Here is a 25,934-nt window from a genome sequence, read left to right on the forward strand (position 1 = left end):
AAATTAGAGGCTAACTTTGGGAGGGCCCTATTACGCCGAGTCTATGCGGGCCCATTGGGTCGTGTCCGATGTGGGCCCTATCGGGCCATGTCCATTATGGGCCAACTTTGGGCCCTGTTGGGCCGTGTCCAGTAGTATTACTTTTGGTTTTGCTTAGCTCTAAAATTTATAAAGAAATTAATTAAATGTTAACAGGTAAACCTGATTCGCCTACCTTGCGTAGGAATTAAGCGAGAAGAGGTAAGTAACTGGATACTTCAAGTGTGATTTCCAAATTATTTGATAAATAGATTAAATTTTGATATATGTTTTGTATTCTATAAAATGGGTTAAGCATATTAAATTCTATTTGAAAATTTTGTGGTATGCTCTGAAATTCGTGAAATATGACTGGATAATTTATGAAATCTATTTTTCTATATATATGCATTCTCAGCATGGCTATGATCAGTTCTGTTCTGTTCTGGCCCCGCCAATGGGGATTATACGTTGGACCTGTCGACTTATAATCTTGAGAAACCGGTTTCGACACCGCACCACCGGTGATTAAAATAGTGGTTTCTGAACACCGTTGCCACCGGTGACTAACAATAGTGGTTTCTGGCACTTTGTGCAACCCATGCCACTGGGTTACGTGGCCGTAGCCTATCATGTTGAGATTCTGGTATCAGATTTTTGGAAAAATGATAATAAATTTTGAAAACAGTAAAACGATATTATTTATGATTTATTCCAGACATTTTTTTTATTTTAATCTGATATGCTCTGACCCCACTTTGGGGTATTTTGTTGCTTACTAGGCTAGTGTAGCTCATTATTTTATTTTCTCTATTTTTCAGATCCAGAGGCTTGATCACACGGAATTGGGGAGTGCGTTAGATTTTTCGATAATTTCTTCAGTTATTGACATTTCAGTTAGATTAGTTTGGACATTTGAATTATGTTAGCAAATGCTATTTTGAAATTTTGTAAGACTGCTTTTGAATGACTTTAATTATTTATGTCAATTTTAAGCATCTGTGATTAACTCTTAAATAAGTTTTGAACATCTATATTTGCTCCGATATGTTTCGATGCCTTGCACGCCTGTGCGGCCCGCCGTGCGGGCGTGCAGCGTCTGCCGCGCCTCGGGCTCGGGGCGTCACAGATTTGGTGGTATCAGAGCTCAGGTTTCAGATTCCTAGGGATTGTGTTTGAAATAGTCAGATGGAGCTTAAGTTTTAGGATCTTTAGGATTCGTCAGAAAGTTTGAGAGATGGGTAGACATTAGGCCATTAGACGAAGGCATTTATTTGCTTTTGTTATTGATAAATTTGAGTTATTTTATCATAATTTTGAAATGCTAAAATTAGAATGCAACCTAATTATGGTCGTAACCGAAGTGTGAATGAGCTACTCTGAGAGTTTTCTTGGTAGAGCAATTTGTATTTCAAGTTATGATTAATTAGATTTTGACTAAATTAAGTGAAGGAATATTAATCATGAGATATTATCGTGCAATATAATTATTTTGGAAGTTTAACTTGATATCAGGCACTATGGATATTGCTTCTAGTTGAAGTTAATTATTTTGGTGGCAAATTAAGATTCACTTATAAAAAGATGTTTAAAAGTTGGACTAGAAAATATTCATTGAAATCTGTATGTGGATCATGCATGGAACTCGTATATAGAAGGAAAATATACTTGGGGATGAGACTTAAGAATTTTTATTTGGCTCTAACCCTTGAGACTTGAAACAATTAAGATTGATATTTTGATGGATCTCAATGTAAAATCATAGAGCTTATATCTTGATGGAATTTCTTGTAAATCTTTGAACTAGATTATTAGATTCTTGTGAATTAAATATTTATAAATCAAGGCCATGAGTTGATTGTGGATTTTGTATCACCATATGAGAAATGCAAGTGGGATTTCATGAGAGGCCCAAATAAGTTTAGCCTAAAAGAAAAGATTCGGGATGATTGACTAGGCTCCTGAGTAAGCTAATCTAGAATCCTTTAATTATCGAAGCTTAGAATGAATATCAACTTGTATAATGGAATTGTCAAGGGAAACTAGAATTGGCTTAGTTCAAATTTGGATTTAGAATATGATTACTTGATCATATGATGGTACAAATACGCCAACTATCTCAGGGGTTAATCATGACATAGTGTACTTGGGAAGCAAGGATAAAATTTTGCTTGGATATTATATATATATAAAAAAATGTTGATGATATAAGATCATTAAGAAATTTTGGAAAATATTGATCAGAGTTGCACAACAAAAGCATGGTGGACTGAGTTATTTTAAATTGGATAAAAATACTGACTGTGTTTTGGTAATATGTTATGATGAAAGACTATGTTGTTCAATAATGAAAGATTTTGTTAATAAGGAAAGATGAATACTATTGATTCTCAGGTCAGTCATAATATGATTATGTTATCTCTTGGATAGACTTTGCTATTTTTGGGTATGACAAGATAATAATAATAATAATAATAATTTGAGCATATTATGACTCGGGTTAGTTGATTGTTGACCAAATACGGTCTAATTTGTTAAGAATCTGAATAAACTATGCATTATTTGCTCCCATCTTATGATTTATAAGTTTAAGTTAAAAGCTTTGTGGCATATTGAATCATAGTATTAATACTTTGTCTTCTTAGACTTGCTCTTGTGATTTGATGCAAATCATTTTTGAGATAGACCATTGCTATCTAATGATCATCAGTACATGTTCATTTTATGAATTACATTCTTAGCCATATAATGATTTGACTCCAAGGTTGGTCATTATCCTTTGAGGGATCAGCACACTACTATAATAAGTATATGAGATCTATTTCATTTCAAGTTCTATCCCAAATGCAACTAATTCTAATCAATCCTGTTGTGAATCAATCCTGATCTGATCTCGAGTGAACATGCATCAAGATGATAATTTCAATCTGAGATTTTAGTTAGTCACTTATCTAGTGTTAATCTTGCGAGTTTTATGAAATTTTTGATAATTGATCTAAAGCTATCTATCACACTGATTTTGATCGAGGAGAATGAGATCTTGGATTTATATTATTCAATGGGCTGAGCAATTCTAACTTTGAAAGGCCTAGATCTTTTAAATTTCGAGGACGAAATTTTTTTTTAAGGAGGAGAGAATGTGAGATACGAGGCTGAAGTCGGCAGCCCCAGCCGACTTCAGCCCCGGTCCTAATCTGGGAGGAACTGGACAGAGGATGGCGATGGCGATCCTCTCCGGCTCCTCCAGGATCAATCGGGGCAAGACGTCGCAAGCATCCCGCGGCACCTCCCCTCCGGTCAAATCGCGGCCAATCACGGCCACGGATCACGCTCGACTGCTGCGATTTTCGCGGCGGAGAGCCGGTACAAGGGGATGATAAAAACCCCTCTTCTCCTTCCTAGTTCACCACCGAGCCCCTCTCCTCCCTCTCCTCTTCCTCTCCTCCCTCTGTTCTTGCCTCCCGAGTGACCGGCGAGCTCTCCGGCCGAATACTGTCCAAATCCCCTCACGGCCTTCCCCTGTTTCTGGATCTACCTCCCCTTTGGAAGGTGCCGTCGCCGCCGCCGCTTAACACCGGATCGAGCCTCCCTTGGCCAAGACCCACCACCTCCGTCAACCGCCGGTGAGCTTCCCCCCTCCTTACCTTCGTTCTATTGCCAAAAGCATTGATTTTTTTATGCTACTTCTAAAACTTTTTGATTAACTATGCTAAGTTGTATAGATGCACAGTGAAAGTTAAACTTAGCAAGGGTTTGATGTATAGACTTCGACTTGATTAAATATGCTTGCAACTAAAGGATGTGCGGATAAGAATTAAGCAAGCAATTTATCTAAGTAAGTAAGTGTGTTAGTTAGACAATAACTAGAGGCATTACAAACACAAAGGACATATAGTGGTTCGGTGCACCCCAGCACCTACATCCACTCCCCAAGACCTCTTGGGAATTTCACTATAATCCTACCGATTACAGCCGATTGTTTTACAAGCTCACAACCCAACTTGTTGTTTTACGAGCGCACAACGAACTCGGTCGGTTTTTCCAGGCTCACCGACTAGAACCTCCCCGATTGTTTTCCCGGGATCACAATCAAACCCTTACACGTTGGTTTTACCCTCGGCTCACCAACAAACCTATCACCGTTGGTTTTCCTTTTGGCTCACCAACAAACCTTTCACCGTTGGTTTTCCCTTTGGCTCACCAACAAACCTTAACCCCTTGATTCAATCCCTTGATTGAATCAAGTTACAAGATATTAAAACAAAGTATAAAACAAAACAAAGCTTCTTAAACAAGCAAATATGACAATATAAACAAATAGAGTAAAGAGAAGCCCTCAAACGAGTTTTGAAGATGGAGGAGCTCGGCTTCTTCTTTACTTGATCCTCCTCTGATTTGGCATGAAGTAGAGGATCCCTGAGGCAGCACATGGATGGAGAGGAAGCTTTCGGATTCACTTGGATGCTCTTCTTCTCTCTATTTCGTTTTGGATGGCCCTTTTGTGCTTATGGGAGATTTCCTTTGTAATCTCTTTGAGATCTCTTTTCTAGATGATCTCTCCCACTTCCATAATTTCTCTCCTAGCTCTCTTCTTGTTTTTATAGCTTTAGATGGCGTGGAAACAAGAATATAGCCGTTAGAGACAAGAAAAAGAGCCGTTGGACACAGTCTGCATTTCCTGACAATGTTACCGTTGGGATCGGAGTCGACTCGCGCGATCAGGAGTCGGCTCGCCTGTTGCAGGAGTCGGCTCGTGTTTTACCGGAGACGACTCGGCCACTGTTCCAAATTTGAATTAATGTGCTTGCCTCGACTGGGAGTCGACTCGTCTTAACCTGGAGTCGACTCGCCAACTTCTGGAGCTGACTTGGCAATTTCGGAGTCGGCTCATCCACTGAAGTCCGTGGATCTAATTTTGAATTTTGTCCTCTCGAGTCGACTCGACTGTCCTGGGAGTCGACTCGAATCTCAGAGCCCAAACTCCCGATCCTCTGTCTTTTGGCTCGTCCAGTCTTGGAGTCGACTCGAACTTCCTTGGAGTCGACTCGGCTCTCAGTTTGCGAAACACAGCCTTCTGCCATCTTGGTGTAGCGCTGCCTTGGAGTCGACTCGAGCTGTCTGGGAGTCGACTCGAATCTCAGAGGCAGTAACTTGGTTTTCTGTCTGTTGATGGTCGCGGAGTCTCGGAGTCGACTCGTGCAATGCGGGAGTCGACTCGAATCTCAGAGTCCCAAAAATGCTCTCTGACTTTTTCCTTGTGTTCCGCTGAGAGTCGACTCTTGCTTTCTTTGGAGTCGACCTACCAACCATCGGAGTCGACTCGCGTTCCACTGGAGTCGACTCGAATCTCAGACCCGAAAACTGCTCTCTGACTTTTCTGCCTGTGACTCCTAGGAGTCGACTCATACTTCTCCGGAGTCGACTCATACTTCTCCGGAGTCGACTCGAATTCCACTGGAGTCGACTCGAAGACTGTTCTTTTGAATTTTTCTTTTGATTTTACTCCTCCAATTTGAATCCTTTGAACTTTAAACTTGGGCCAATAAATTGTAGCTTTCTTCCAACTTGAGAGCTTTGGAGGCCTTCTTGTGTTCTTCCAACTTGCTATGTTCCTTGCAAAATAAATATCTTTCTCCTTGCAACATAAACATTAGTATCTATACTTCAAGGTTTTGTGATCATCAAAATCAATCTATGAATCAATCTTTGGGTCATCAATCTCTCCCTTTTTGATGATGACAAAACTTGGAGTATATGCAATATAAAAGATATTGATTTCTAGAAGTAATACATAGCTAAGTTGCATGAAGTGGAAAACATATATATTTAAAAACATACTTCATGATAATGCTTTAGATTTAATCAGCTTAACACACTCAACATATTTAAATTTTAAGCTGATTTGTATTTAATTCAAAGTAATAAAGCATTCTGAGTATATAGCATATACTTAGATATTTCTCCCCCTTTTTGACAACATCAAAAAGATAGTGAAACATTAAGTACAAAGATCAGAGCAGAACACATCGAGTGTGAATTCAAGAGGTTTTTTAATTTGATACCACAGATAGTTTTCTAATCAAGTGTAGGTGGAATCTTGCTTAGGTTAATTCAAGAAGTACCACAAATGATATTCAAGGAAAAATATGAGTGGAAATCTAACCTCTCTTCACTAAGTATGAAAGCTTGTTCATTTAAGACCTTTTGCCTAATCTATTAAGTATTTTATCAATAGGAGAGCAATTCAATTGATTTTCAGAGTAAAAGATCAAAACTTATATATTTGAAAGACATATCATCCTGTTGGATCATTAATTCTTAATGACTTCAAGGTTCTTTTATGATAATAAGAGCATTGGGGCACAAATACCAAAATATGAATTCATGCAATTTTTGATACATCTTCAAACTCTTTTAAAGACTTTCTTTTATTTCTTTAGAGAATAAGCACAATTTGATACATAAAATAATGAATTGGCACAAAATTGAAGTTCTAAAGAGCAAGCCAATTAGGACTCATTAGTGAAGTTCAAAATAGATTTTCTAAGAGATACTCAAGAAAATTTAATACATTGTTCTCCCCCTGTTTCATTAAATTAGAGGCTCTCAAGATTTGTAATTTGGTTCATGAGTGATGCATAAGATATACTAACCAAATAACACGCCTCAAGGTGTATCATAAAGATTTTCAGATTAAATTTCAGATGATACATATTGGAGAGTATTAGGATCATTTTTCATTTTGTATTCTTCCTCTCTCCTTTAGTTATAGATATACGCGATTAAGTTCCGTGAGACCTCTCCTTCTGAAATTTTCTTTCTCCCCCTCTATTGATCATTCCATTTAAGAGTTTAGAATTTGAAGATAATGTTCAATAAAATTGTCAATCTCAAAACTATATTTTCTATAAGTTTCAGCTTATTTTCACAAGACTCAAGGTTTGAGATAAGACAACCTTTATAGAACTCATCTCAAGGTAATTAAAGCGTGTCTTGTAATATAAGGAGGTTCATCAAAATCAATCCATAAAATTTAAGGTATACATCAAATTGAAGTAACTTTAGGATAAGATACTGAATATCTAAAGCTCCCCCTCAAAAGATGCATACTTCTTTAATCATTCTTTTCTTTCGTTGAATTTCAGATTTTAGTGACAAACGTGAATAGAACTGAAATTCTATGATATCGAGAATGGAGAGTGATCAAGAATTATTCAAAATTTATAGCAATCACCCTTTTTAATCTATCAAGAACAAGTTATGCTTCCTCTTAATCTTTGAGACAATGTACTGAAATATTAATCAGAAAATGATTCATTTGACGCTTAGTTTCTTTCAACAGCATTTACATTTTCTTTCTTTTAGAGTCATTTGAGTGAGGTGAAATATTTCTAGCTTTTAGATCATTCACTCTATATATATTCTGATGGAAATCTTTAAGAATGTAGGAGAGAAAAACATATAGATGATCATTGAGGTATATATATTTATAGAACTCAATTTCTTAATGATAGTTTTTCAGCGATGTATACATGAATCACAATAAATCTTTTTAATATCAAAATAAAATCATATATTTAGAAATTTTTGTTTGCAATCAAGATCATCGAAAGACACATCATTTGAACCAATATTAGTATACTTTGAAGATAAGAAATGATATGTTTCGGATGCGTATCGGAGCAATCACCAAAGGCATCAAAATTAATTCTGTTTTTCTTAAAGTAAGACTTTATTTTAAAAATCACATTTAGTTTAAGCTTTTATACAAAATCAGATTCTGAATTACATAGGATTTTCAATAAAAGCTTTCTAAGTCATAATATGAGATATGTATCTTTCACAATGTAGCTCATCTTAAATTGTTACGATTGAAAAATACATATTTCAATAACATTAAAGTACTTTCAGAATCTTTGTGTTTAATTTTGAGTTTCGATACACAATAAAGGATATTTTAACAAGTATTAGGACATTATGTATCAAAGTTAGGCAAGTAGAAAGATAGATCAAAATCAATTTATTTTTCCTAAATAGAGATATTCTTCTCTTCTCCTTTCTACAATTTTATTTAGCTTTCAGATTTTAACAATGATTGAAATTTCTTTTCAATAAAACTAAACAAAGATGTTATGTAGTATTTCATTCAATCAAGTTGTCCAAGTATGGGGAACTACAAAAAATATTGAGAACCCATAATTTAAAATATCATGCTATATGCAAAATATAGTGTGTGTTAAGTCATACACTAAAATATTAAGAACAAGCATGTCAAGGATCGAAATCAATTCTTTTTGAATTAACTCCCCCTATTTAAATATAATCTTCCACTAATTTCATCCTTAAGGTGTGTTTCCAAGTGATTAAAACTTGACTTGATTCTTCTTATATACTTTCATTTACTTTATCATTCATTTTTACTTTCTTATGCTTTATACTCTATTTGCTCCCTATCCGGTGGAGTTGGGAAGGGGCACGAGGTACTACCACTAGCCTCCCTCTTGTGCCGTCCCTAATATGCCCTACACCGAATAGTTGGATCAAATAGTGCCGGGTACTACCACTAGCCTCCCCATTGGCACCATCCCTATGATGAGCAATATAGAAAGGTTAAAATGTTCACTTCAAACTCTCCCTGTTTAAGTGTAATTAATTATGGATTTTATCCCTTCCAAAAGAATGCTCACACAAGTCTCACAAATGTGCCGAATATATTATGTTCGTTTTGCTTTTCCTTAAGATTGAAGTATTTGCCTTTACTTAGATTTTACTTCTCTTGAATAACATCCATTTTCTTTTCTTTATCTCTCTCTCTTTTTGTTATTCTCAAGTAATTTACATGAAAGAGCAGAATAAAGAATATGCAAACAACATTTTCATTGTGCTCAAGGATTCATAACTTCTCACAAGTTATTTTATATCAAAATTTTAAGCATATACTTGTGTATTTCATGGTTATGACACAGGCAAAGATATATTTTAGTTTGGGCAAACCATGAAATAATTTCTAAAAGTATAAGTCAGTCAATACACATATAGACATGATATCAAAAATTAATAATTAAAGAATTTAATCATGCCATAATAGGATTTAAGTTATTGACTTAGCTCAATTAATTTGTGAGAAAGGTATCTAAAGTTACCTATTCATTGTATGTTCTTCAAGCCAAACTAGATTTCTTATGTGTGAACTTTTGGCTGAAGAAGATCCTCTCTCTTGTTTGCATGTGAATGTTTAGTGTATCTTACATGAAGATATCCTTCAAGTTGAAATTTCTCATTTTTCTTTCTTGAAGGAAGGTTATTAGTTTCTTTAAGATACAAAGCATTCATCCAACATATATATTTTTTTTAACTAGATGACTCAATATAAGATATGACAATAGTTGCATGTTGAGTCACTTTACTCAAGAGATTGCCTAAATATAAGCAAGCACATATCATTTGAACTAAAGAGATAGATTCATTAACCAAGATAGTTTAAGTCAATTTAGTTTAGATTCTATTTGCTTAAGATAATTATCAATAAGATATGTTAACTATGTTTTAATCAATTTATCTTAAACATTTGTTTCTATCAAAATTCAGATTATGATTTATTTGTTATCAATAAAATATGATTAATTAAAGTTAGATTGAAGTCTTGCACAAGGTCACATAATGAGCATACAATCTGGTCTACTAGCTGTAAAATAATTATTCTATCATGCTTCAATACAGCTTTAACACAATAGATCTACTTTGCTCATCCTTTTCAAATTCTACATGATGGGGTCATAGATATACCTTCTTCATGCCAATCTTCTATGAGAGTTTTCTTGTGGACTAACGTTGGTCAATGAAGATTCACTTTCCTGTTTGTCTTAATTTGGAGTTTGAGAGAAGATGTTAATTCATTCATCATATTTCAAACTCACTTTGCAATATAACTCTTCATTAGTAGAACCAAAAATGATGTCATCAATGCATACTTTGAGCAAATAAGATATCACAAATTCATCTTTTTGATGCATAGATTTATCACTATTACTTTCTATCAAAAAGGTTGCTTAAGCTTTTATATATCATGCTTTTGATGCTTGTTCTAAATCACATATTGCTTTATCATATATGTAATGTGTATTTTTAAATATGGTGGTTATTTTTCATAGATCTCCTTTTTAATGAAGTAACCACATAGGAGTGACTTCTACACATTCATTTGACAGAATATAAAGCTCATGAAGCAAGCACATGATAATGATGATCTTTACTTCTAATCATGCAAGAATTTCATCAAGATCTAATTCATCTTTTCTTGATTGAATCTTTTAGTAGTCACCAATTTTTCTTCATTAAGTGCATTTCTGAAAACTCAATTTGGTTCTAATTATTAACAAGTTTTCAGATTGTCATATGTAAAAGATTAAACATATCCATATATAATTTGATTTTAGTATCTTGATAATGAATCATTAGTCTCATAAAGAATAAACTGAATTGATATTTCTTTAACTAGAATCTTTTCATTGAATATTCTATATGCATTGCTTGATGAATGATATCCAAGGATAGAAATATCTTTATCAGATTTGGCATTATTTTCATAAGAATATATCAAGTATAACGTGTACGACTGAAAAATATGAAAGATATGCAGTAGTTCATTTTCTATTTTTTAGAAGATCAAATGGAGTTTTCATCAAAAATAGACCTAATAGAAACCATATATATGACAAGCAATGATAATAGCTTTTAAATGACTATCGTACAACATTGCCTTTTTCATTTCTTCAAGGATTCTATTAACCCTATTTTACTTATGGTGTTCTTTGGTGCAGAAATAATTGTATTCAATATTATTTTCTGTGCACAACTTAATACAAAATTGGTTTTCAACACTATGCCATGATACTTCTTTTACTTTCATAGTTTGCAAACCTTTTTCATTTGATCCATTTCACAAGATTTAGCAAATGCAGAAAATACTTTAATTTTACTTGCCAAAAACAAATCCAATGTAAGCTTGTAAAAACTTAGTGATGGAAACAACATCTTTAGATTTAGAACTTGATTCTTGTTTGTTTTCTTAGTTAACATGCATAGTAAACTTTGACCTTGCAGAAGATATTCTAAGTAAACCAATGACAAGATCTTTTGAGATTAGGTCCATACTAGCATAAGTTAATTTTATATGCCAAAAAGAATTTTTTGATCATAGTATTTATAATGCATATATTCAAAGATATACCAAGTACACATTTTCATATCTATGATCAATGAACAATAATGCCATGGATAAAAACTCTCAGTCAAGCATATGGAGAATTCATAGAGTTATTCTTAGGAGAATTGATTTACCAAATTATCCATCTATAAGTAAAGAAAGATGGAGTGATTTGGATATATTTTCTTTTCATATCAGAAATATCACTTATATCACAAGAAAAGAATGATTAATACTTGCAAGATGTGTTTTAATCAACTAATAAAACAATTTCAGTATGAGAGGATGCAAGAATTACTAATTTCATTATTTCTTCCATTTTAGTCACTTTTCTTAAGTATATTTTAAGTTTCATTCTTTATGTTCCATAGGTACCTTGGTACACCTATGTGTACATCCTCATTTTCTCATTTTGGGTACCCAAGCTTGCTTGAGTCCTTGAGAGTTAGGACATATGGTTCCTTTTGGAACCCATATCTGTTTAATAGTAATAACTTTACCATTTGATTTAATTATACTAGAACGATAGGTAAAGTTGTTATTCCCATCCTTTTCATTTTTGAAATAAGTTATCTTATTTAATGGTTTGCTTGGTAAATTGATAACCTTTTTTTCTAGAGATTTATGGCTAAGCGAAGGAGTCAAGCTAAATTTTGATTTATCAAAATCAGCATGTTGGCTTTCAAACATCATTTTTAATCTTTCTGAACTTACAGTGAATTTGTTAATAAAACATCTTAATTGGTTAATTTCTTTACTTAAGTTTTGATTTTCTTTAATTAAGCTATGATTTTTCTGAATCAATTCTTCTGAAAATGACCTTAAGCTTTCATTTTCAGAATTTAGTTTCTTAAGATTTTTATTCTTTACAGATAATTTTCTACAATCACTATAAAACTCATGAAAAGCATTTAATAATTCATCATAAGAGAATTCTTCTTGAAAATCATTTGAGGTAAGAGTAGATTCAGATTTTACCTTGTCTTCTTGTGCCATAAAGCACAAGTCAGTTACCTCTTGTAGTTTCTTGGAGCTAATATCATCATTGTTGCTTCTAACCTTTATTTTTTGGCTTGACTCTTTCTTGGTCAAGGCTTTCTTCCTTTTTATCTCTTTCTTCCTTTCTTCTTGCTTCCTCTTTTTCTTTGTCTTTAGGAAGCTGATTTGCCTCGGAGTCGACTCGGACCTTATTGGAGTCGACTCGGTTATCTTGAGGGTCGACTCTGAAATACTTGGAGTCGACTCGACTGAGGTGGGAGATTCAACACCTTTTTCTGCAGTCTCATTGTTAGAATGTAATTGAAGCACATGAGAGCTAATCTGAGATTTATCATAAATATTTTCTAAAGTATCCCAGATCTCCTTAGCAGATAAGCATGCAGAAATTTCATTAAACTTTGTTTCTTGAATAGCACAATATAATATGTTCATAGCATTAGCATTTAATTGTGCTAAGTCCTTCTCATTAATATGAGAGAGTGTGTGAAGGTCATTTATTATGATTTTCCATAGATAGTAGTTTTGTGATTGAATAAAAATGCGCATGCGTATTTTCCAATGTGGGTAGTTTATACCATTAAATAGTGGAGGTGTATCAATTGATTGTCCTTCTCCTAGAAAACTATCTATTTGAGTTGTCATGATCTTTGGCTCTAGTCGGTTAAGACTACAAATAATATTTGAGCACCTGCTCTGATACCACTTGTTGCCCAGTAGATACAACCCAAGAGGGGGGGTGAATTGGGTCTTTTAAAACTTTTATGCTACTTCTAAAACTTTTTGATTAACTATGCTAAGTTGTATAGATGCACAGTGAAAGTTAAACTTAGCAAGGGTTTGATGTATAGACTTCGACTTGATTAAATATGCTTGCAACTAAAGGATGTGCGGATAAGAATTAAGCAAGCAATTTATCTAAGTAAGTAAGTGTGTTAGTTAGACAATAACTAGAGGCATTACAAACACAAAGGACATATAGTGGTTCGGTGCACCCCAGCACCTACATCCACTCCCCAAGACCTCTTGGAAATTTCACTATAATCCTACCGATTACAGCCGGTTGTTTTACAAGCTCACAACCCAACTTGTTGTTTTACGAGCGCACAACGAACTCGGTCGGTTTTTCCAGGCTCACCGACTAGAACCTCCCCGATTGTTTTTCTGGGATCACAATCAAACCCTTACACGTTGGTTTTACCCTCGGCTCACCAACAAACCTATCACCGTTGGTTTTCCTTTTGGCTCACCAACAAACCTTTCACCGTTGGTTTTCCCTTTGGCTCACCAACAAACCTTAACCCCTTGATTCAATCCCTTGATTGAATCAAGTTACAAGATATTAAAACAAAGTATAAAACAAAACAAAGCTTCTTAAACAAGCAAATATGACAATATAAACAAATAGAATAAAGAGAAGCCCTCAAACGAGTTTTGAAGATGGAGGAGCTCGGCTTCTTCTTAACTTGATCCTCCTCTGATTTGGCATGAAGTAGAGGATCCCTGAGGCAGCACATGGATGGAGAGGAAGCTTTCGGATTCACTTGGATGCTCTTCTTCTCTCTATTTCGTTTTGGATGGCCCTTTTGTGCTTATGGGAGATTTCCTTTGTAATCTCTTTGAGATCTCTTTTCTAGATGATCTCTCCCACTTCCATAATTTCTCTCCTAGCTCTCTTCTTGTTTTTATAGCTTTAGATGGCGTGGAAACAAGAATATAGCCGTTAGAGACAAGAAAAAGAGCCGTTGGACACAGTCTGCATTTCCTGACAATGTTACCGTTGGGATCGGAGTCGACTCGCGCGATCAGGAGTCGGCTCGCCTGTTGCAGGAGTCGGCTCATGTTTTACCGGAGACAACTCGGCCACTGTTCCAAATTTGAATTAATGTGCTTGCCTCGACTGGGAGTCGACTCGTCTTAACCTGGAGTCGACTCGCCAACTTCTGGAGCTGACTTGGCAATTTCGGAGTCGGCTCATCCACTGAAGTCCGTGGATCTAATTTTGAATTTTGTCCTCTCGAGTCGACTCGACTGTCCTGGGAGTCGACTCGAATCTCAGAGCCCGAACTCCCGATCCTCTGTCTTTTGGCTCGTCCAGTCTTGGAGTCGACTCGAACTTCCTTGGAGTCGACTCGGCTCTCAGTTTGCGAAACACAGCCTTCTGCCATCTTGGTGTAGCGCTGCCTTGGAGTCGACTCGAGCTGTCTGGGAGTCAACTCGAATCTCAGAGGCAGTAACTTGGTTTTCTGTCTGTTGATGGTCGCGGAGTCTCGGAGTCGACCCGTGCAATGCGGGAGTCGACTCGAATCTCAGAGTCCCAAAAATGCTCTCTGACTTTTTCCTTGTGTTCCGCTGAGAGTCGACTCTTGCTTTCTTTGGAGTCGACCTACCAACCATCGGAGTCGACTCGCGTTCCACTGGAGTCGACTCGAATCTCAGACCCGAAAACTGCTCTCTGACTTTTCTGCCTGTGACTCCTAGGAGTCGACTCATACTTCTCCGGAGTCGACTCATACTTCTCCGGAGTCGACTCGAATTCCACTGGAGTCGACTCGAAGACTGTTCTTTTGAATTTTTCTTTTGATTTTACTCCTCCAATTTGAATCCTTTGAACTTTAAACTTGGGCCAATAAATTGTAGCTTTCTTCCAACTTGAGAGCTTTGGAGGCCTTCTTGTGTTCTTCCAACTTGCTATGTTCCTTGCAAAATAAATATCTTTCTCCTTGCAACATAAACATTAGTATCTATACTTCAAGGTTTTGTGATCATCAAAATCAATCTATGAATCAATCTTTGGGTCATCAATCTCCCCCTTTTTGATGATGACAAAACTTGGAGTATATGCAATATAAAAGATATTGATTTCTAGAAGTAATACATAGCTAAGTTGCATGAAGTGGAAAACATATATATTTAAAAACATACTTCATGATAATGCTTTAGATTTAATCAGCTTAACACACTCAACATATTTAAATTTTAAGCTGATTTGTATTTAATTCAAAGTAATAAAGCATTCTGAGTATATAGCATATACTTAGATATTTCTCCCCCTTTTTGACAACATCAAAAAGATAGTGAAACATTAAGTACAAAGATCAGAGCAGAACACATCGAGTGTGAATTCAAGAGGTTTTTTAATTTGATACCACAGATAGTTTTCTAATCAAGTGTAGGTGGAATCTTGCTTAGGTTAATTCAAGAAGTACCACAAATGATATTCAAGGAAAAATATGAGTGGAAATCTAACCTCTCTTCACTAAGTATGAAAGCTTGTTCATTTAAGACCTTTTGCCTAATCTATTAAGTATTTTATCAATAGGAGAGCAATTCAATTGATTTTCAGAGTAAAAGATCAAAACTTATATATTTGAAAGACATATCATCCTGTTGGATCATTAATTCTTAATGACTTCAAGGTTCTTTTATGATAATAAGAGCATTGGGGCACAAATACCAAAATATGAATTCATGCAATTTTTTATACATCTTAAAACTCTTTTAAAGACTTTCTTTTATTTCTTTAGAGAATAAGCACAATTTGATACATAAAATAATGAATTGGCACAAAATTGAAGTTCTAAAGAGCAAGCCAATTAGGACTCATTAGTGAAGTTCAAAATAGATTTTCTAAGAGATACTCAAGAAAATTTAATACATTGTTCTCCCCCTGTTTCATTAAATTAGAGGCTCTCAAGATTTGTAATTTGGTTCATGAGTGATGCATAAGATATACTAACCAAATAACACGCCTCAAGGTGTATCATAAAGATTTTCAGATTAAATTTCAGATGATACATATTGGAGAGTATTAGGATCATTTTTCATTTTGTATTCTTCCTCTCTCCTTTAGTTATAGATATACGCGATTAAGTTCCGTGAGACCTCTCCTTCTGAAATTTTCTTTCTCCCCCTCTATTGATCATTCCATTTAAGAGTTTAGAATTTGAAGATAATGTTCAATAAAATTGTCAATCTCAAAACTATATTTTCTATAAGTTTCAGCTTATTTTCACAAGATTCAAGGTTTGAGATAAGACAACCTTTATAGAACTCATCTCAAGGTAATTAAAGCGTGTCTTGTAATATAAGGAGGTTCATCAAAATCAATCCATAAAATTTAAGGTATACATCAAATTGAAGTAACTTTAGGATAAGATACTGAATATCTAAAGCTCCCCCTCAAAAGATGCATACTTCTTTAATCATTCTTTTCTTTTGTTGAATTTCAGATTTTAGTGACAAACGTGAATAGAACTGAAATTCTATGATATCGAGAATGGAGAGTGATCAAGAATTATTCAAAATTTATAGCAATCACCCTTTTTAATCTATCAAGAACAAGTTATGCTTCCTCTTAATCTTTGAGACAATGTACTGAAATATTAATCAGAAAATGATTCATTTGACGCTCAGTTTCTTTCAACAGCATTTACATTTTCTTTCTTTTAGAGTCACTTGAGTGAGGTGAAATATTTCTAGCTTTTAGATCATTCACTCTATATATATTTCTGATGGAAATCTTTAAGAATGTAGGAGAGAAAAACATATAGATGATCATTGAGGTATATATATTTATAGAACTCAATTTCTTAATGATAGTTTTTCAGCGATGTATACATGAATCACAATAAATCTTTTTAATATCAAAATAAAATCATATATTTAGAAATTTTTGTTTGCAATCAAGATCATCGAAAGATACATCATTTGAACCAATATTAGTATACTTTGAAGATAAGAAATGATATGTTTCGGATGTGTATCGGAGCAATCACCAAAAGCATCAAAATTAATTCTGTTTTTCTTAAAGTAAGACTTTATTTTAAAAATCACATTTAGTTTAAGCTTTTATACAAAATCAGATTCTGAATTATATAGGATTTTCAATAAAAGCTTTCTAAGTCATAATATGAGATATGTATCTTTCACAATGTAGCTCATCTTAAATTGTTACGATTGAAAAATACATATTTCAATAACATTAAAGCACTTTCAGAATCTTTGTGTTTAATTTTGAGTTTCGAAATACAATAAAGGATATTTTAACAAGTATTAGGACATTATGTATCAAAGTTAGGCAAGTAGAAAGATAGATCAAAATCAATTTATTTTTCCTAAATAGAGATATTCTTCTCTTCTCCTTTCTACAATTTTATTTAGCTTTCAGATTTTAACAATGATTGTGAATGACAAATCTGAAATTTCTTTTCAATAAAACTAAACAAAGATGTTATGTAGTATTTCATTCAATCAAGTTGTCCAAGTATGGGGAACTACAAAAAATATTGAGAACCCATAATTTAAAATATCATGCTATATGCAAAATATAGTGTGTGTTAAGTCATACATTAAAATATTAAGAACAAGCATGTCAAGGATCGAAATCAATTCTTTTCGAATTAACTCCCTCTATTTAAATATAATCTTCCACTAATTTCATCCTTAAGGTGTGTTTCCAAGTGATTAAAACTTGACTTGATTCTTCTTATATACTTTCATTTACTTTGTCATTCATTTTTACTTTCTTATACTTTATACTCTATTTGCTCCCTATCCGGTGGAGTTGGGAAGGGGCACGAGGTACTACCACTAGCCTCCCTCTTGTGCCGTCCCTAATATGCCCTACACCGAATAGTTGGATCAAATAGTGCCGGGTACTACCACTAGCCTCCCCATTGGCACCATCCCTATGATGAGCAATATAGAAAGGTTAAAATGTTCACTTCAAACTCTTCCTGTTTAAGTGTAATTAATTATGGATTTTATCCCTTCCAAAAGAATGCTCACACAAGTCTCACAAATGTGCCGAATATATTATGTTCATTTTGCTTTTCCTTAAGATTGAAGTATTTGCCTTTACTTAGATTTTACTTCTCTTGAATAACATCCATTTTCTTTTCTTTATCTCTCTCTCTTTTTGTTATTCTCAAGTAATTTACATGAAAGAGCAGAATAAAGAATATGCAAACAACATTTTCATTGTGCTCAAGGATTCATAACTTCTCACAAGTTATTTTACATCAAAATTTTAAGCATATACTTGTGTATTTCATGGTTATGACACAGGCAAAGATATATTTTAGTTTGGGCAAACCATGAAACAATTTCTAAAAGTATAAGTCAGTCAATACACATATAGACATGATATCAAAAATTAATAATTAAAAAATTTAATCATGCCATAATAGGATTTAAGTTATTGACTTAGCTCAATTAATTTGTGAGAAAGGTATCTAAAGTTACCTATTCATTGTATGTTCTTCAAGCCAAACTAGATTTCTTATGTGTGAACTTTTGGCTGAAGAAGATCCTCTCTCTTGTTTGCATGTGAATGTTTAGTGTATCTTACATGAAGATATCCTTAAAGTTGAAATTTCTCATTTTTCTTTCTTGAAGGAAGGTTATTAGTTTCTTTAAGATACAAAGCATTCATCCAACATATATATTTTTTTTAACTAGATGACTCAATATAAGATATGACAATAGTTGCATGTTGAGTCACTTTACTCAAGAGATTGCCTAAATATAAGCAAGCACATATCATTTGAACTAAAGAGATAGATTCATTAACCAAGATAGTTTAAGTCAATTTAGTTTAGATTCTATTTGCTTAAGATAATTATCAATAAGATATGTTAACTATGTTTTAATCAATTTATCTTAAACATTTGTTTCTATCAAAATTCAGATTATGATTTATTTGTTATCAATAAAATATGATTAATTAAAGTTAGATTGAAGTCTTGCACAAGGTCACATAATGAGCATACAATCTGGTCTACTAGCTGTAAAATAATTATTCTATCATGCTTCAATACAGCTTTAACACAATAGATCTACTTTGCTCATCCTTTTCAAATTCTACATGATGGGGTCATAGATATACCTTCTTCATGCCAATCTTCTATAAGAGTTTTCTTGTGGACTAACGTTGGTCAATGAAGATTCCCTTTCCTGTTTGTCTTAATTTGGAGTTTGAGAGAAGATGTTAATTCATTCATCATATTTCAAACTCACTTTGCAATATAACTCTTCATTAGTAGAACCAAAAATGATGTCATCAATGCATACTTTGAGCAAATAAGATATCACAAATTCATCTTTTTGATGCATAGATTTATCACTATTACTTTCTATCAAAAAGGTTGCTTAAGCTTTTATATATCATGCTTTTGATGCTTGTTCTAAATCACATATTGCTTTATCATATATGTAATGTATATTTTTAAATATGGTGGTTATTTTTCATAGATCTCCTTTTTAATGAAGTAACCACATAGGAGTGACTTCTACACATTCATTTGACAGAATATAAAGCTCATGAAGCAAGCACATGATAATGATGATCTTTACTTCTAATCATGCAAGAATTTCATCAAGATCTAATTCATCTTTTCTTGATTGAATCTTTTAGTAGTCACCAATTTTTCTTCATTAAGTGCATTTCTGAAAACTCAATTTGGTTCTAATTATTAACAAGTTTTCAGATTGTCATATGTAAAAGATTAAACATATCCATATATAATTTGATTTTAGTATCTTGATAATGAATCATTAGTCTCATAAAGAATAAACTGAATTGATATTTCTTTAACTAGAATCTTTTCATTGAATATTCTATATGCATTGCTTGATGAATGATATCCAAGGATAGAAATATCTTTATCAGATTTGGCATTATTTTCATAAGAATATATCAAGTATAACGTGTACGACTGAAAAATATGAAAGATATGCAGTAGTTCATTTTCTATTTTTCAGAAGATCAAATGGAGTTTTCGTCAAAAATAGACCTAATAGAAACCATATATATGACAAGCAATGATGAAAGCTTTTAAATGACTATCGTACAACATTGTCTTTTTCATTTCTTCAAGGATTCTATTAACCCTATTTTACTTATGGTGTTCTTTGGTGCAGAAATAATTGTATTCAATATTATTTTCTGTGCACAACTTAATACAAAATTGGTTTTCAACACTATGCCATGATACTTCTTTTACTTTCATAGTTTGCAAACCTTTTTCATTTGATCCCTTTCACAAGATTTAGCAAATGCAGAAAATACTTTAATTTTACTTGCCAAAAACAAATCCAATGTAAGCTTGTGAAAACTTAGTGATGGAAACAACATCTTTAGATTTAGAACTTGATTCTTGTTTGTTTCCTTAGTTAACATGCATAGTAAACTTTGACCTTGCAGAAGATATTCTAAGTAAACCAATGACAAGATCTTTTGAGATTAGGTCCATACTAGCATAAGTTAATTTTATATGCCAAAAAGAATTCTTTGATCATAGTATTTATAATGCATATATTCAAAGATATACCAAGTACACATTTTCATATCTATGATCAATGAACAATAATGCCATGGATAAAAACTCTCAGTCAAGCATATGGAGAATTCATAGAGTTATTCTTAGGAGAATTGATTTACCAAATTATCCATCTATAAGTAAAGAAAGATGGAGTGATTTGGATATATTTTCTTTTCATATCAGAAATATCACTTATATCACAAGAAAAGAATGATTAATACTTGCAAGATGTGTTTTAATCAACTAATAAAACAATTTCAGTATGAGAGGATGCAAGAATTACTAATTTCATTATTTCTTCCATTTTAGTCACTTTTCTTAAGTATATTTTAAGTTTCATTCTTTATGTTCCATAGGTACCTTGGTACACCTATGTGTACATCCTCATTTTCTCATTTTGGGTACCCAAGCTTGCTTGAGTCCTTGAGAGTTAGGACATATGGTTCCTTTTGGAACCCATATCTGTTTAATAGTAATAACTTTACCATTTGATTTAATTATACTAGAACGATAGGTAAAGTTGTTATTCCCATCCTTTTCATTTTTGAAATAAGTTATCTTATTTAATGGTTTGCTTGGTAAATTGATAACCTTTTTCTCTAGAGATTTATGGCTAAGTGAAGGAGTCAAGCTAAATTTTGATTTATCAAAATCAGCATGTTGGCTTTCAAACATCATTTTTAATCTTTCTGAACTTACAGTGAATATGTAGCATCAAAATGTCCAAAACCAATTGCACTCGCTTTCTTGGATAGGGAATGAAACTGCAGACTGCTTAAAAAGTGCTTCCAATTTCTGACACTCAATATATAAAATATGTAATTGACATTTCTCTGGACATTTCCATCTTCTGAGCAAATGCATTACTATCTCATAAATATATAGTCCTTTAACCATCCATGATAGCTCCAACACTCTGGCTATCTATGACTTGTTAAGACGCAAGCAAAGGCTCCAAAACAAGCCTCATAATCAGAAACTAGGAGTGCCATAAACTAGATTATCCTATGTTTAACTGCAGTAACTAGATGTCCAATTGGTGGTAAAGGCGCTCTTGTCAACAAGAATTACAACATCTCAACCTGAGAGAACAAGAGAATTGTCATGTTATTAGCATCAGTCATTCCCACAAATTTTCATCATCTTTCCAATTCATGCTTCAAGAAAATGATAAACATCACAAATCCACACTGCTAGCTTCCAAAGAATTCATCCAACCATCAAACCTACGTATTTTGTCTAAAATCAAAATCCCTGTCTACATCAAACATCATTTGGACACATTAAAATTCCTGCCTTTCTACGGTACATAGAAGCCAACTCCAAAACTAATAACTCCTTTTGTTTGACTTTCACAACCAGATTCCAATCCCAAAATTATTCAAAGTCAGATCACTATTTCCTGCATAAGACAAAGAATATTATATGTTTATTGGGGAGAAAAAGAACAGCATGAAAATCAGCTAGATATATTCCTACAAAACAATTAATTGTTGGTCCCAGGCATTTCCTACTTTCAAGATAGAAAAACACTGAGAAAATATGATTTTCCTCCTTGTAATTAAAATTAAAAGCAATAAATTGAATTTTATATAGCTTAGAGGTGGTTTATGAGAAAGTTGACAACATACCTGTAACAACCCAGAACCTCGCCCAAAATAGCTAGCCGGAAGGTACTATTTGGGTTCCTTGATCCTGTATAAATAACCAAGATCTACCCAGCGAATAACCGATGTGGGACTAAACACACGCCCGCACGGGTCCTCACATACTCCCTCCGTTCAAGCCCTGACGTCCTCGTCAGGCTAAGGGTTCAAATCCATTCAAATATAATCACAAATACCACGATCGGCTCATGGTTAGCCCCAATGGATCCGTGCTGCAGTGTCCCCTAGTCCACATAGGTTATGGGCCAGGTCCGCTCTGATACCATTTGTAACAACCCAGGACCTCACCCAAAATGGCTAGCCGGAAGGTACTATTTGGGTTCCTTGATCCTGTATAAATAACCAAGATCTACCCAGCGAATAACCGATGTGGGACTAAACACACGCCCGCACGGGTCCTCACATATAAATAAACGGGGTGCAACACGAGGACTTCCCAGGGGGTCACCCATCCTAGTACTACCCCCGCCCAAGCACGCTTAACTGTGGAGTTCTGATGGGATCCGGTGCATTAGTGCTGGTATGATCGCACCAATAGTCCCACATCGGAAAGACTCGTTCCAGAGCCTGGGCATATGAGGCGGGTGTCTCCTAATCCTGCAGACGCGTTTTGGGTGGAAAACAAAACCGGGGAGGGGAGAAGGACGCTTGCGTGAAGCCCCAGAACCGGACAATATCTGGCAGGGGAGCCTCGCGGTCCCCCCTCATGTGGCCCCCACGTGGGCACTAGGTGCCTCACGTGCCTCGCGCAGGCGGGGGCGTGACATTTGGTATCAGAGCCGAGGACGGCTCTTGTCCGATGGTGGGAAGGGTGTGAGGCCCAATAGTCCCACATCGGAAAGACTCGTTCCAGAGCCTGGGCATATGAGGCGGGTGTCTCCTAATCCTGCAGACGCGTTTTGGGTGGAAAACAAAACCGGGGAGGGGTGAAGGACGCTTGCGTGAAGCCCCAGAACCGGACAATATCTGGCAGGGGAGCCCCGTGTTCCTCCCTCATGTGGCCCCCACGTGGGCACTAGGTGCCTCACGTGCCTCGCAGAGGCGGGGGCGTGACAATACCCCTCCAAATCCCGTCCGGAAAGGTCCATGAGATGCAACAATATATGGCTGGAAGTAACTGGGCACGGATGAGTTTGCATTAGGAACAAGACCATATTGCTGAAAGTAAGCAGGTATAGATAAGGAGAAAAACAATGAGAGCCCAACTATGATATTATTTCTGGAGCTTCCTGTCTCACTGTAACGGAGGTTTGACAGGCCCAGAGCAGCAAGCATGGCCCACATAAAGCAAAGAAGAGCAGCAACCATTACATCAGGGATAGAAGCAATAAATCCTCCAACTTTACCTGTATGCATTAGAGACAATCGAGCAACGCATAAGGGCATACATAATTTGTTAAGAAGATAACATTAAAAAAGCAGGAAGAGAGACTATAATAAATTGAAAGAAATATAATACAGTAAGATCACTCCCATCTCAGTTAATTTTCATTCTTCATGAGCAATTTGGTCAGTCAACTGTTGAAAATATAAACTGAAAGATAACAGAACCACTGCTTACCAACAAATGATAACAGTATCAGAATGACGGCACCCAACTCAACTGCTCTCCGGCTACCCATAAAGAAAGATAAATCATCCATCAGTCCATGATCAAACAAGAATCTTGGCTAGGGTCTCTATCTCTTCGCTCTAAGTTCAGTTCATCAGGGTCAGAATTCCTCTTTTCTCTGAGGGAGAGAGAGGGAGAGAGAGGAAAAAGAGAGTAGGGACCGGACCTGAAGTTCTCGGCGGTCTTGGGGGCGATGTCGGCGAAGAGCTCCATCTTGATGCGGCCGGCCGGGATGGTGCCGATGGTGACGTCGAAGAAGACGATGGGGTTCTTGGGGTTGGGTGGCCGCTGGTGCCACTCCACCGCCACTAGAAGGCCTGTTCATGAAAGCGGCGGCGAGGGCGAGGAGGCAGGGGAGGGCCTCCGCGACATCGGAGGAGTTGGTGGTGGTGTTGGGGGTGAAGTCGGGGTTGGGAAGGCAGCAGGTGGCGAGGGAGGTGTTGGAGGGGGCAGCGGGGGAGGGGCAGGAGAAGGCAGGGTCGGCCAGGGAGAGGGAGGAGGGGAGGGGGGCGGCGGGGGGAGGGGAGCCGAAGAAGGTGCCGCCGATGGAGATCTGGGCGCGGATCTGGGAGGGATCGCCGGCGACCTCGATGGGGTACTTGAGGTCGGGGTTGGGGGAGCAAACCCTGGTGTGATCACTGTAGCCAATGCGGTGTTTGGGTCGAAGCCACCCATCTCTCGTGATGTTCTTGCAAAGGCCTTTCAGGTGGACAAGAAGACTATTGACTGGCTGCAGGCTCAGTTCTGGATGGACAACAACAACTGATTGTTGGTTGTCTAAAGAACCTGAATAAAGTTTCTGATTTAATCAAACTTGAGTTGCTACAGCAGAGCTCACAAATCAGATGTGCAGAGAGTAACAGAGGCAATATTCTGAAGGGATTTTTCTTATGTCTTTTAGACTTCCTTACAAGACAGCAGGGCTTACAAATTTTCTTAAACACATTGGACAGTTCTGGAACATTAAAAAGAGCATACATGATCATAGAGAAATGAAGAGACACATTGACCATACAACTTGGACTGCATAGGAAAGGTAACAGTAATTAAAACAAGCTCTAAGTGCATTAACTTCCAACACTCCCCCTTAATGCACTTTCTTCACAACTCCAATGAGATTTCTGAGATAACAAAACTTGTTCTTTGGGAGTGCCTTTGTCAGTATATCTGCTAGCTGCTCTTCACTCTTGCAATACTTGAGCTGAATTTCACCATTCTCTATAGCTTCCCTTATGAAATGGTATTTGATTGCAATATGCTTGGTACACTACAGGAAAAGTCGGTTTTACCGACGCTTTTTTGCCGACGCTTTTTACAAGCGTTGGCAATTTTCGGTCTATCAACTAAATGTGGCGACGCTTGTAAAAAGCGTCGGCAAAAAACGACGCTAATTCATGTCGGTGTAATCGCAGGCCTAAGACGACGCTAAAAAGCGTCGTCAATCCCTTTTCAGAAGCCATCCTCACGCTGTCGTAAAATATTTCGGGATCGCAGGCCTAAGACGACGCTAAAAAGCGTCGTCATTCCCTTGTCCGACGCTGTCCTAAAAAACCCCATGGGGCTCCTTTTCCTTGCCATGACCTTCTCCCCCCTCTCCCCCCTCTCCACCCACCCCTTGAAAAACTACTCTCCATCGCCTCTTCTCCCCTCCACGGGCCGCTCAAAACCCCTCCCCCTCGCCGCCCTCCCGCTCCAGCCACGAGAAAGCCAGCTCCACCCCGGCTCGTTCGCCGGATCCGGCAGCGGAAGCAGGGAGGGGAGGTGCGGAGGGTCTGGTGGCCGGATCCGGTGGTATTGGTTGCGGATCTGGCGGCGGACTCCTCTCGTTTGGTTGCGTATCTTTGTTCGGGTTCTTGTTGATGGGGAACTGCTGGAGCGCGAGGATCAAGGCGGAGAGCCCCTGCCACAGCGCTTCAGCTTCAGGTATGATGATGAACTGGTGAGGCTTTTTGGTTTTCGAGGCCTCTTGATGCTTGGCTATGGTTTTTTGGATGACTTTATCCATTTTTGGGGGGTCTTTAAGCTGAGATTGTTGCGCTTTGATCTGTTTAGAGAGTTATACTTCAATTTAAAAAGATTTGTTGCTTGCTATCAGCCAGCTAGTCTAATTA

At 36.1% G+C, this 25,934-nt stretch overlaps 1 protein-coding gene, 1 long non-coding RNA gene and 1 other non-coding gene across 3 annotated transcripts in view; 1 reads left to right on the plus strand and 2 right to left on the minus strand.

The window, feature by feature from the left end:
* The window catches only part of LOC113461322 (putative germin-like protein 2-1), a 30,658-nt gene extending 4,926 nt beyond the window's left edge, over positions 1-25,732 (plus strand). Inside the window, exon 3 of the mRNA XM_039128613.3 lies at positions 24,530-25,732. Within this exon, the coding sequence (XP_038984541.2) occupies positions 24,530-24,589 (60 nt within the window). The 3' untranslated portion in view covers positions 24,590-25,732. The remainder of the gene's footprint in view (positions 1-24,529) is intronic.
* On the minus strand, positions 21,628-23,833 carry LOC148700058 (uncharacterized). Its single transcript, XR_016398338.1, has 4 exons — positions 23,773-23,833; positions 23,418-23,557; positions 23,271-23,328; positions 21,628-22,175 (listed from the first exon to the last, which is right to left on the minus strand). It is a non-coding gene; the product is annotated as an uncharacterized LOC148700058 (long non-coding RNA).
* Positions 22,627-22,745, minus strand: LOC120111802 (5S ribosomal RNA). Its single transcript, XR_005513198.1, has one exon. It is a non-coding gene; the product is annotated as a 5S ribosomal RNA (ribosomal RNA).
* Positions 25,733-25,934: the final 202 nt, after the last annotated feature.

This window comes from Phoenix dactylifera, chromosome 14, assembly GCF_051530095.1.
Source record: "Phoenix dactylifera cultivar Ajwa chromosome 14, Ajwa_hap1_PhDact_Kaust_v1.1, whole genome shotgun sequence".
In the NCBI taxonomy this organism is placed as follows: domain Eukaryota; kingdom Viridiplantae; phylum Streptophyta; class Magnoliopsida; order Arecales; family Arecaceae; genus Phoenix; species Phoenix dactylifera.